Source organism: Pleurodeles waltl, chromosome 2_1 (assembly GCF_031143425.1).
Source record: "Pleurodeles waltl isolate 20211129_DDA chromosome 2_1, aPleWal1.hap1.20221129, whole genome shotgun sequence".
Lineage (NCBI taxonomy): Eukaryota > Metazoa > Chordata > Amphibia > Caudata > Salamandridae > Pleurodeles > Pleurodeles waltl.
In genome coordinates this window covers 315,080,461-315,093,636 of record NC_090438.1, presented here as the reverse complement: position 1 = coordinate 315,093,636, position 13,176 = coordinate 315,080,461, and the positions used below count along the sequence as shown (strand labels likewise).

General features: G+C 41.5%; 1 protein-coding gene across 1 annotated transcript in view; it reads right to left on the bottom strand.

Moving 5' to 3' along the window:
• The window catches only part of LOC138259657 (sodium- and chloride-dependent neutral and basic amino acid transporter B(0+)-like), a 558,437-nt gene that overhangs the window by 472,215 nt on the left and 73,046 nt on the right, over window positions 1-13,176 (bottom strand). Inside the window, 1 exon segment of the mRNA XM_069207527.1 lies at window positions 12,312-12,456. Coding sequence (XP_069063628.1) covers window positions 12,312-12,456 — 145 coding nt within the window.

The window sequence follows — 13,176 nt, the reverse complement described above, 5'->3', positions numbered from 1 at the left end:
TTCCCTTGGACCAGCTACTTCTCGCGTTGGTGCCTAATCTAATTAATGGGTCCCACTCTGTAACTGTGGGCAATAGTTTGCTTAATCTCCACAACAGCCCTCACAGCGCTTGGATGACTGGCTTCACCCTGGGGCTGTCCAGGAGTGGGCACCTCACAGGGAAAAGCCAGGAGGGGTTCCACAGCAGTGTGCGTACAACGACTTGAGACCCTAATGGGTGAGTAGTGTGCTATACAAGTGCGAAGTTTAGAGTTTTTACAGTTTTATTGTGCAGGAAGCTGGCTTGTAAGACTGGAAGGCATCTGGCCAACTCCACTATTTATATTGGTGTTGTTTAAGGTGGAAAAGTGCTTTATGTGCTCTAGTAGAGTACAGAAAGTTGAGGTTGTATTTAGCCTGCAAGAGGGCTTTCAGTGTTAGGAAAGAGGGTGTGGAGGAGTATTGGACTGTGAGCACATGGACCTCTTGGTCCAGTGTGCATTGCACTTGGAGGACCTCCCATGTTGTGTGGACCATGTCCCATAATATGTTACATCTGATCATTACCTTCCCAGCTGCCCATAGAACCACGGGAGAGGACACCATCTCATGGTTCTGGGACAGATATATCTGAAGGTGGTCATGGAGGCATGGTTTATCATCTGAAAGTTTAAAGTGAGTGTTACCTCTACTGTGTTGGAGGGGTTGTATTAGTCCCAAGTGAGTCCCAACCTGTATTGCATCATGATCAGATACTCCAGAGGGGATCATGGCTGCAAAGGTCAGGTGTGCCAACATGGGTTGGAATAGGAGAAAAACATCTAACCATGTGTGGGTGCCATGAACACATGACATGGACATGTAGTTTTGGGTCATGGAGTATGTCAGTCTCTAAGGATCACCTCATGAGAAATCTGTTATCTGAGGAGGACCCTATAGGAGGCAGGATATTTAGGGTGGGCAGATATGTTCAATATGAGGATGAAGCACCAAGTTCCAATCGCCCCGGGATAGACTGATCGCAGGAGTTCTGATGTAAAATATGCACTATGCCTATAAAGGGGACCGTATTTGCATGGACAGGGGCATAGACAGTACCAACCAGGAAGGTCTGAGCATGGAAGAATGCCTTGAGAAAGATGTAATAGCCCTGTGGATCCTGCCAGGTTTTGCACACCTTTAACGGGAGGGGTTTGCCACCAAGATGGTGTACACCCTTTATGATAAATGTGGGTAGCATGTGATTAGTCCAGCCCACGGGTGACCTTGCTAGCATCAAAATATTGGAGTTAACGTCATTTTTTGCCTGCAGAAAACTACCTTGCGTCAATGAGATGCAAGGTAGGCATTCCCGGCCAAAAAGTTACCTTATGGCCCTTGTGCCTTATTTATCCTCCCATGCAAAACTCCTGCATGGGAGGAGGAGGGCCTTAAATAATGATGCTAAGCCTGCTTAGCACCATTATTTAACGCCTGGGTCAGGGCAGGCGTTAGGGGACCTGTGGGCCATTTTCCATGGTTAGAGACCATAGAAACAGACCACAGGTGCCCTTCCCTGCACCCAAGGACACCCCCACCCCCCTACACCTGGAGGACACCTAAGGATGGGGGACCCATTCCAGGTAAGTCCAGGTAGGTATTTGTAAAAAAAAAATCAAAGTGCCATAGGGGGCCTAACTTGGGACCCCCTATATGGCACTGTGCCCAATGGTCATGACCAGGAGACATAAGTCCACTGGGCATGGCTATTGGGCTGGGGGACATGTCCCTTATCTTTACTAAGACAGGAGTCATGTCCATGGGGTTGTGCATCAAAAAAATGATGCTAGTCATGTTAGAGTAATTTTTTTTACTGTTACTTGACTAGCGCCATTCTTTCCCGCATAACTTCCAGTTTGCCCTACACCTCCCCTATCCAGTTAGCATAATTTATTTTGGCGCTAACCGGGCCTTAGTGCTGGATTGCACCATTCCCTAAATATGGCGCCCGGCTGGCATCCTGGAATGGCGCTAGCCGGCGCTATACTTTTTGACACAAACCTGCGCTAACGCAGGTTTACATCAAAAAGTATAATTTGTGTCAAAAAGTTTAAATCTGGGCCTTTATCTCTTGATGCATATTTTACTGATCCACGTAATCTATGATCATGTGACAATGAATTTGTTGCTGCAGATAAACACTCAGTGCCTCATTATGAGTTTGGCAGTCTGTGGACTGCCATAGTAGTGGTGGCGGTCCAACCGCCACAATTTTGGCAGTTGGACCACCGGATTGTGAGTTTGGTGGTCGGACCTCCATAAGGCCACCAGCAGACCACCGGCATCGCCATAGACAGTGCGGCGGGGACCGTGGTGGTTCTGACCACAGCAGCCAATGTTGGAGATCCCGGCATTAGGACCATCATAGACATTACGACCTGCAGGACTGCCAAGGTTGCAATGGAAATCTCACCGCCATGGAATGCTTGGCTGTCAGGCAGGTAATGGGTCCAAAATGAGGGGCCCAGTGGGTACGGTCCCATGGATGTTGAGGACTGGACCAATGTTGGCCACCCAAAAAAGTTGGAGTTCAGGGGCACCCTGTGTCCTGTTCATGATGTGGTGCATGGGCACAGTCCACCTGCCATGCCAACAGGTAGAGATGCATGGCCGGCAGTAGCTCCATTATACTGTCCGCTGCTCCCCACCCCCAGTCAAACCAGCCCCATGAGGAATTCAGAATCCGGTAGTCTTGGGACAATCGGCTTGGTGCCATTCAAAAGACTATCACCATGGTCTGACCACCAAACTCATAATGAGGCCCTCTGACACAAACTCTCAGAGAGCTTTGTTAAACTGGAAAAGTATATCAGACTGAAAGAAAACATGAGCTGATTATGAAAATGGTCTCTTCATTGGTGCTCTCTTAAATATCTGAAATGTGTATTGGTCGGGTATCTTCCTTGGATCACTCATACATATCCAAAATAGCTTAACATTCATTGGCCTTGTTGTTTTTTAGCTAGCCCCTAGTTAATGAATTCAACTGAGAATATTACATTTAAATTGGTATTTTGGGACTGGATTGGTAAAACCAATCATATCAAGTCAATCATTAGCAAGATCACCTTTTATATGTGCACCTAAGATAAGATAGGGGCAAACATAATTTTGAAATGATGGAACAGCTTTAAATGCATGCTGTGTATGTCAAATCTTTAGTGATTGGAATCCAACTAGGAGTATATTTTGCTCTTTGGTCTACAGACCTGCAGAGTTAGGTTTCTATCCTTTCGGAGATATGAATTCAGAAAGAATTGTGCACTTCACTCTTTTTTGTCTTTTAGACTCTTTTTTTCCAAAAAGGGTTGCTGCTCCATTCTTAATGAACAACAGTCACTTTAAAAACATTCTTACATTGTGCAAGTATCTTGCTAGGCACTCAAGTGCACATTTGGGTTACTAGGCTGAAATCCATCTAATATGTACCCTCTATTTATGTATGAATTAAAACTGAAAAAAAGAAAAAGAAATAGTAAGAGTAATCCTTAGGTTTTGAGCTCTTCATGACCACAAATGGGCCCTTTCAAGCCAAGACTTTGCCAATTGGGACATCCGTCAATGTGAACCTCTGATGAGCCTGACTCTCCATGCTACAGTGCCCGCCAGAGATGACTGGTAATGTGAGATCTGTACTTCATGCTACAGCAACAACAGCCCACGGCGATGATTATATGAAGTTCCAGCAATGTCTGTCTTTGACACCCAACTGGATCTTCATGTTACAGCGAAGACTGTCTGCGAAGGCCATGCACAACACCTGGCCTGCTCTACGTGACAACCATTCATGACGCTCTCCCTGCTCCTCACGGCCTCCTTCACTGCAAACGGAACTCTTGATGCCAGACTTTCGGCTTGACTGATTTCTATATCCGGCATACACTCGGTGAGGTCCGCCTTAACTTGTGACTTTACCCTGGTCTAGCACAACCAGATGATCATGAACGGCGCTTTGTGCTTTTAAGTGCTATATCTACTTAAATCTTTGAAATTTGTTAATTCCAGTTCTACTGTTTGGATTTTTTGTCATTCATCTATCATTTTATTTATTAATGCCAGTCTACTTTTCTAAATTGTTGTGGGAATTTTCTTGTGTTGTTTTTTCACTTTATTACTGTTTGTGTGCTGCATAAATATTTTACACAGCACCTCTAAGTTAGACCTGACTGCTTTTGTGCCAACTTGCCGGAGGGTAAAGCACAAGGTAATTTTGTGACTTTTGTGGTTCACCTTGAGAAAGATTGTGGTTATTGCCTGAGTGCGGCTTCCAACTAATAACTCCATTACTGACAGTCATTATTAAATTAAGTGTAAGTACTTCCTGTCAAGAGAGCAATGTGGCTCAACTTAGTCAGAAAGTCAGGGACTTTCTGTTGATTTTTAGTTAACTTGTCAGATTTATTATTGAAATTCGGTGTAATGAGATGTTTAATGGTACTTTGAAGTTTTAGTAAGAATATTAATAGAAAGCTGTGCCCGATTAGGCACCAGGGTCTTACAAGATATATTATTTGAGGTTGGATGAAATATTTGGATGTCGTAGAGCATCGCACAATAATATTGAACTTATTTGGGTGCTGTAGAATTAATAGAATTTAGAGGCATTTGAGGGGATGACTGGCATTGTGGAGTGGGCACATTTGAGGGCTTTGCAATATTTTGAGGATAATTAAGATGCCTTTTTGATTACTTTTTCAGAAATAGGTTCCCCGAATATGAGGGGTTGTTGGATCACTAATTTTTGGATTAGCAATCGAAGAGATTTTTAATACGTGGACCAAACAAGCATCTGAAATATAGTTAGGGTAAGTTGTTTTACATTTTTATTGGTCAATTTCTATGATTCGGTTTCAAAAAGAATGTATGATGCTGGGATATTTATCACTACGTTTTTTTACTGAATTTGGCAATAGCAAGAAGCCATTTTGTGATCTGAAAATAGGAACCAGGTGTTTCTCGTTATGATACATCAAACAGGTGCATAGTTTTCAGGTACATGAGGGGCATGGGGATAACACATGTGTTATAACTCTAATACTAAGGGCTCAGAGAAGCCAATGGTTTTCACATGTGTGCATGAATGAATTAATACATTCATTTTATATATATGATATATTAACAACTACATGAAATATGTAATTTTTACTTATTTAAGTTTGGGGCATTTTATATTTTTTTCACAGTGGTGTTAAGTGTCAGAATTTGGTTCACAAGAGGTTATATATCAGACATTTCCATTGCATGACAGTGCACATATTCGAGTGAATGTTTGTAATTACAGATTTTGCTTCTATTATAAGGGTGATTAGTTTGGCATGTTAAATGGTTATGTATGCCTTGTTGACATCACAAGGTAATTGATATATCGTTTACAGCCCTGATCAAGTCTGTGGGTTAAAATCCGGTAGACGAAACACTTGTTGGCTGGAGTTTTGAGCTGAGGTTTGGCTGATTCTGGATATAGAAGATGGCTATATGACTGCGAATTAACACTAAACACGAAGAAAGAAAAATCAAGAGGGACCTGTGCCTTATTGTGTATAGTCAGAAAGCCTACACTGAAAGAAGAAAGTGTTACGTTTTGTTCAGTTGGTAGACGATATTCAGCTCAAGCTTTTTAGTGCTGAAAACATGCTTCTTTTATTGTTTGAACTGCATCTTGCTCTTTTGTGCATTAGATGATGACTGCATGCTGTCTAACCTTTTATCTTGGATTGCCTCAATGGTAAATTGAAAGCACTACTGGCAGCTCTCCAGCTACCTGTAAGTAGCTACCTTATGTGCAGCTTAGCTCATTAAATTCAAAACATTTGCTTTGCTGAATTAAGATATGTATGACAAACCTGAAAAGCGTGTATTCAAGATAGAAATGTGTGTATTTTCAGAACTTATAAGCATCAATTTGAAGAAAAATGTCTGAATTTCCAAAATAAATGTATATCAGATATTTGAGCAATAAATCTTGTGGTATTGCAGAGATGTTACTAATTAGTTTGGTGCCAGAGGCAATGCAGCTATGGGTGTTATGTATAATCCACATAGAGTCAGTTCCAATTGGTAAAGCCTTGTTTACATGTCTGCTGACAGCCCTGCTTGCTGCACTGAGGTGATCACTGCGGACAATCTTACATGGGATGGCTACTAATAATATCATGTTTGATTCGGTCACTATTATAACACTAATAATATCAGTAGGGCAGGATGACTTTCTTTTAACAGAAGTAGATCTTAGTACAGAAAAGGTTGGAGAACCCTGGTGTATATTATCCCTTTCTTAACACAATTATGTGTGCCATGAGTGTCATCTGTGGTGTGTTTTAGAGTTGACACGTAGTATTTGTCATCTTCTAGTGACAAAACTCAGAAAATATGGGCTATACATGACCAATAGGCAACAACAAATTAGTTACTTTTGTTAACCAACCATCAATGGCAAATCCTGTCATGAAAGGAAAACTGTGTCTACGTCTGGTTTGAAGGGTGTGTTACAGATACAGAGGCTGGCAGAATATTGGTTTGACATGTGCATGCCAACTTGGCCAGTTAGAGTGCTCACAGTTCCTGATATGTGTGTTTGTATGACCTTTTCTGTTTCTATAGGTAAATAAGTGATAAATTGCAGCAAGGTTTGTTTTCTGTCTTACAACTTATGAGATGAAGGGTATATGGTCATCTCAAGCAAGTATAACTCACACCCAAAGTTAACTATAACCCATGCACTGCTAATTACTCCAGATATTACAGCACTCCTGACATCATTTATAACATCATCAAAATTATCAATGTAACATTACCAGTCAAAATATTGAAGATACAACTCCATGTGGCAGGGGCGTGAGTTCTAGTTACCTTAGGGCATGAGTTATAGTTACTTGAGATGATCATATCTGTAACTGCTAAATTTGAATGGTTTTGTGCAAGTAAATTCGGAACCTAACTAACACATCTCTGTAACCTTTGTTTTTTTAAGTGAATTTCTATATCGTTTTTTTAATTCCATTTCCTAACTATAACGTCCCTGTAACCTTTGGGTTTTTTCAGTGAAAAAAAAAAATAATAATAATATATATATATATATATATATATATATATATATATATATCTCATCTTATATTATGTAGTGGCGGTCACCATTAGGTAGTTATAGTTAGGAAAAAGTTCCTATAGAAAAAGATTTTTTTTCTTGCCTATATCTTTGGCACTGTTTGATGACTATTCACGAAATTTAAACAAAAATACAACACTCATTTAAGCTGCTGTTGGAAAGTTTCGGGGTGATCTGTCAAGTGAGGGCCGAGAAAAAGGCGGGATCCCAAAACTCTATTTCCCTATGCATTTTTCTATAGGAATTCTGAACAGGAATAGCGCCAGAACCTCTAGAACGATTTACAGCAAATTTGGCAGAAAGCTAGTTCTTGGGTCAGAAAGTGACTTTCATATGTTTTGGCTTGAATCCATTTAAATGATTTTGAGAAGTTAAAGAAAAAATAAATTGTATATGTAGGGGCACAAGGGCTCCTCGAACCCTCCCAATCTTGTGCTGAGATCTGAATGGATGCCAACAGTTCAACAAGGAAGGTGTTGGCAGCCATCTTGGGACTTGACTTCAGCCATGAGTGTCATCTGTGGTGTGTTTTAAAATTGACACGCAATATTTGTCACGTTCTAGTGACATAACTCAGAAAATATGGGATGCACATGTTCTATGGGCAGTTTCTTAAAACACACATGAACTAGTTACTGTTGCCAACCATCATTGGCAAATCCTGTCAAGAGAAGAAAACTATTTCTTCATCTAGTTTGCAAGGTGTGTTACAGATACAGAGGCTGGCAGAATACTGGATTGACATGTGCCAGCTTGTGAAGTTAGAGTACTCACAGTTTCTGTTAAGTGGCCTTTTCTGCTTCAATATCTAAATTTGTGACAAATTGCAACATGTTTTGTGTTCTGTCTTACAATTTAGGAGATGAAGGGGATAGGGTGGGCTCAAGTATTTATAACTCGCACCCTAAGGTAACTATAACTCGTGCCCTTGCCTGCACTGCTAATTACCCCAGATATGACAGCACTCGTGACATCAATTATAACCATTAAAATCATCAGTGTAACATTACCAGTCCAATTATTGAAGATATAATTGTGCATGGCAGGGGTGCTAGTTATAGTTACCTTAGAGTGTAAGTTATATTTACTTGAGATGACCATCGGTATAACTATTGAATTTGTATGTTTTTGTGTGAATAAATTCAGAACCTAACTGTAACATCCATGTAACCTTTGTTTTTTGTAATTGAATTGCTATGTTTTTTAAAATTCTATTTCCTAACTATAACGTACCTGCCGGTAATGTTTTTTTTTTTTGTGAAAAAAAATTATTATTATTATATATATATATATATATATATATATATATATATATATATATATATATATATATATTTATATTACCTAGTAGCGGTCACCATTAGCTAGTTGTAGTTATGACCCATTTTCTATTAAAAAAGTGTTTTTTCTTGCCTGTATCTTTGGCACTGTTTGATGAATCTTCACGAAAGTTTTAAAAACAATATGGCACTCACTTCAGCTGCTTTCTGGAAAGTTTTGGGGGTGACCCATCAAGAAGGGGGCCAAGAAAAAGGGCGGGTCCCATATTTCTTTTTCTACATTTGTTTATCTATAGGGATTTTAAACAGGAATAGCAGCCAAACCACAAGACCAATTTACACCAAATTTGGCAGAAAGCTAGTTCTTGGTCCAGGAAGCAACCTCTGTGTGATTTAGAGTAAATTTGTTCAGTAGTCTTTGAGAAATCAAAGAAAAAAAAAAAATTTATATGTAAGGACACGAAGGCTCTGCAAACCATTCTGATCTTGTGCTGAGATCTGATTGGATGTCAACACTTGAACAAGAAAGAAGGAAAAAGGGTCTGGGTAGAAACACCCTGACCACTTAGCTCTGGTGCTGGGGTTCTAGAGGGACCGCCTAGAGCAAAAAGGCATTCTTTTAAAAAGTTTCTGCTGAGAGTCATGGCAGCTTGTTTTGTAAAAAGCCTCCACGTGGGCCAGGTCCTGGGGGCATTGAAAAATAAGGGGGCACACAGGCCCCCATCCTAACTCCTAGATTAGCCCCGGGGACCACCACCTCCACGGGACTGTAAAATACTAATGTGTAGGGGGGCAGCACAGGCCCCCGTGCCCCAAGGACCACCACCTCCTTGGAGCTACTGAAATGTTGAATGAAGAGGGGCCTGCATGGTTGACCCCCACAGCCCCAGGGACTGTCACCTCCTGGAGCTATTCAAAGTTCTACTGCAGGGAGGCTTGTATGCCCCCCCCTGCATCCCCGGGGAACACCACCTCCCCAGGCCTAAGGACATTGTGTTTGTGGGGAGGGGTGGCCCCTCACAGCCCAAGGGACCATTACCTCTTCAGGGTTATAAAATATGGTGTATGTAGGGGAGCTGTGTGGCCATTCACAGCTCTGGGGACCACCACCTCCCCAGGGCACTTTAAGTTGGTGGAAGTTTCCAACAGAGGAAACAATTACTTTCACAGAGAGGGAGCTGCATCTTTAGTAGCTCCCTCTCTGTTACAGCAATGCCTGCTCCCAGAGGAGGCTGGGACAGCGCGGGTCTTCAGGTTTCCCCCGCAGTCCACAACCATTTTGACTGGCTGCCCTGCAGGGCACCTGGGTGACATGGCCAGACCCTGTGGGATGGGGCTCCTGGGGCTGAGATCAGCCTAGGGAGGGGGGTCACACAACCCCCCTTCCTCACAAAAAATAAAATGTTCAGGCTAGGCCCTGGGGTCCCCAGGACCTAGATTAGCCCGGGGAGGGGGGGTCCCGCAGTCCTGCGGCCAACTTCTGCTGCACATGGTCAAAGGTGTGGGGTTGGGTGATTGGGGGGGTTGGTCGTAGGTCACTTGGTGTGCCACGGTAGTTGGATTAACAAATAGCAATGAACATTACTTTGAGTTAAAAAAACATAGAAATTAACTAGAAAAAACAAAGGTTATAGGGACATTATAGTTAGGAAATATTTTTTTTTTTAAACATAGACGTTCACTTAAAAGAACTAAAGGTTACAGGGACATCATAGTTAGGCTCACATTTTACATGAACAGAATCATAGAACCTCCCCTGTTATAGTTAGAGTTATCTCAAGTAATTATAACTTGTGCCCCAAGGTAACTATAATTTGCATTGCTAATCACCCTACAAATTACTGCACTCATGACATCTTTGATAACATCATTGATAATATAAATGTAATATGTGCAATCAAATTTTTGACAAAACAGAGTGTGCACGGTGGGGGCACAAGTTATAGTTACCTTAGAACATGAGTTATAGTTTCTTCCATTTACAATATTTCTTTAGTTAATATTCAGGCTATAATATTTTGATATCACAATTGTCAATACTGGATATAATGGTGGAACACACCTTGTGCTACCTCTCTACTATGGCACTGAAATTGTGCACCCACTGGCAAGAGCAGAAGCCTTCCTCGCACAAGCACTCAGCTGTTTGAAAGCCATGTGCATCACCAGAAGGTGAGCCACTGGGAACCTTGAGTTTTACACAAGCACCCAAAGAAGAGAGCAGAATGCTTCCTGCAATGAGTAGCCACAAGTACAGCAACCACTGGGTGCAAGCAGAAAGACTGTTGTCTGTTGCTCTCATTTATTTTTACATGAGCACATAGTGGAGCAGAAAGCTGCTTCAAACAAGCACAAGGAAGAAGGCTAGCCACAAGCCATTAGCAGAAATAGATCCGCTGGGTGCCCACCATGCCCATGAATAGTGTATATGTCTCTCAGTGGTCGAGAGTGCAGCTCTTGAAAGAGGGTTAGTGAAGGCTGATAAAAGAGGAGTGAACTGTCCACCACCTTTCTCTTTCCATCAGAGCTAAACCTTGTAACACCGATGGTAGTGGTTTAGGTCCTGTTTTCACCTTGCTACAATTTTTATGGTCTGCTTGACAGCACAGCTGTCCCCTGACAATAATGTGAGATTACCATGAGAGGGGCTTTGGCTTCACCTACATGATGGGAGTCAGGAGTACATGTTTTGATTGGACAGACGTTGTGTGCTTTTACAAAAAAAGTGCTTTCTCTCCACATCATTTTGTTTATTTATACCACTGCCTAAGCTTGAACTTTCAGGGGCACACAAATGCTTTTAATTTGTCTTAGATAAGTAGGTAATTCATGGTGTTTTCTGTGGCGGCAGCACAGATGGAAGGAGGGTAGTCATTAACCTGCAGGAATGTTTAGGTCTGGCTTGACAGTGCCCTTTTAACCTATACCAATACTGTACTACAGTCCCTTACTTCTACTCAAATACTTATCCAAACACATGCTATATACTTGTAATGCTTCACATTACCATACAACATTCTTTTTAAGTCAGACCTATGGACATTGGCAATGTTTGTGTTGTTTGATTTTACTGCATGTTTCTGTTTCAGGCCTTCTCACACCCATAGTTGTCACACTTGTAATTGTCTTAAGGAAAGAAGTACTTTATACCCCATCCCTAAGGGCCAGATGTATGATCCTCAGTGTTTGTGACTCAAAATAGCACAAATGGGTGGCAAGGGACATGCCTCATTAGTATTCATGAGGCAGGTTGCAATTTGTGACCCATTGGGAATGACCGGCATTCACAGGGAGGGTTGACTACTTGGATCAACAAAAAAGCAGTCTTTTTTTAATGCAGCTCATTTACCATAAGGTTTTCTTTTCGATTTTTTAGAGTGGGTAGTGGTCTGTGGGACCACTGTCTGATCTGAAAAAACAATGGTGCTCCCATTCACAAAGGGGTGGGGGTCCCTTGCGGTCCCCTTCCCGTTTGTGAATGGGTTACCACCTTCTTCAAGAAGTCTGTAAAGTATGAACATTTTGCGACCGCATTCCTGTTGCAAAACGTTCATACATACCAGTGCGACTCGAAGGGATGCCTTTACACTCCCCTTCCTAATAAAAATTTGCAAATGCTATTTTGATAGTGGGTAATAGCTGCCGACTAGCAAAACAGGGTTGGTATGTAGGCCATTTGCGACGGGTAAAATGCGTCATACATATGACCCAAAAAGCCTAATTTAAAATGAATGGCACAATGAGCACATGGACAAAATGAATGCTGTGGACAAGACTTTCAGGGGATTCACCGGACTTCATTAGTTTCCTTCATTTGCCCTGTTCACAGCTGTAAAACAATCGTCTTTCGAATGGGTCGTGAGAACAACAAGCACAGATACACATCTAGCTTAAATTTGTTTATTTACCTCCACCATTCTTGTAGGCCAGGTAAGGAAATCTCCAGACGTTGCCTAATCCCACAGCGTATCCCACCATAGATAAGAGATACTCTGCTTTGCTGGACCAGTTGCCACGTTCAGTGGTTCCATCCTTTGGAGCTACGTGCGAATCCTGTTGACGTGAAATAAAACATTTAGCGTAGGTTGTGCGAATGAAGAAGAGATGAAGCCAATTGTTCACAATGATATGTCGGTTCTAAATATTTTTTGTCTCCTAGAATCCCAGCAATTCTGAAGATAGCAATACAGGACACAACAGACCCACATTTTTTAAACTCATAAAATATTTACATTTTGGAAGTCTATGACATACCCGCATTATACAGCATATCCGTCAAAGTCATTACAAAAAACCTTCCGTTTCCCTCACAGCGGAACATACGCAATATATGGAAATGCATGTGCTGTACTTGCTTTTGAAAATACTAGCAGATGATAGTGTCCCTAAACAGTCTCTCCCAGTCTTGACTGTCAATGCGTGTGACAGTGCTTGATGGACGTACTTAACAGTGGCAATGGTAACTCCAGTGCACGGAAGATGGTTCCCACGGGCTAATTGTTCAAAACAAAGTATGTGTCTTAAATGTAAGGCAATAAATAAAAAAGCACACGCCTAACAAGATTAATCATTCTTGTATTTCACAATGCACAAAGACGAAACGAGATTATGTACGGGATTATGTAACAGCTAGTAACGCACTAATGTTTAACACCTATAATCTTTAACTAAAGTTTGTAGGAAAATTTACAATTTGAATATACATTTACTTTTACCTGTCGGAAAGCTAAACAGTGTATCATGTCAACTGCGGCGCTGGATTGACCAACGTGT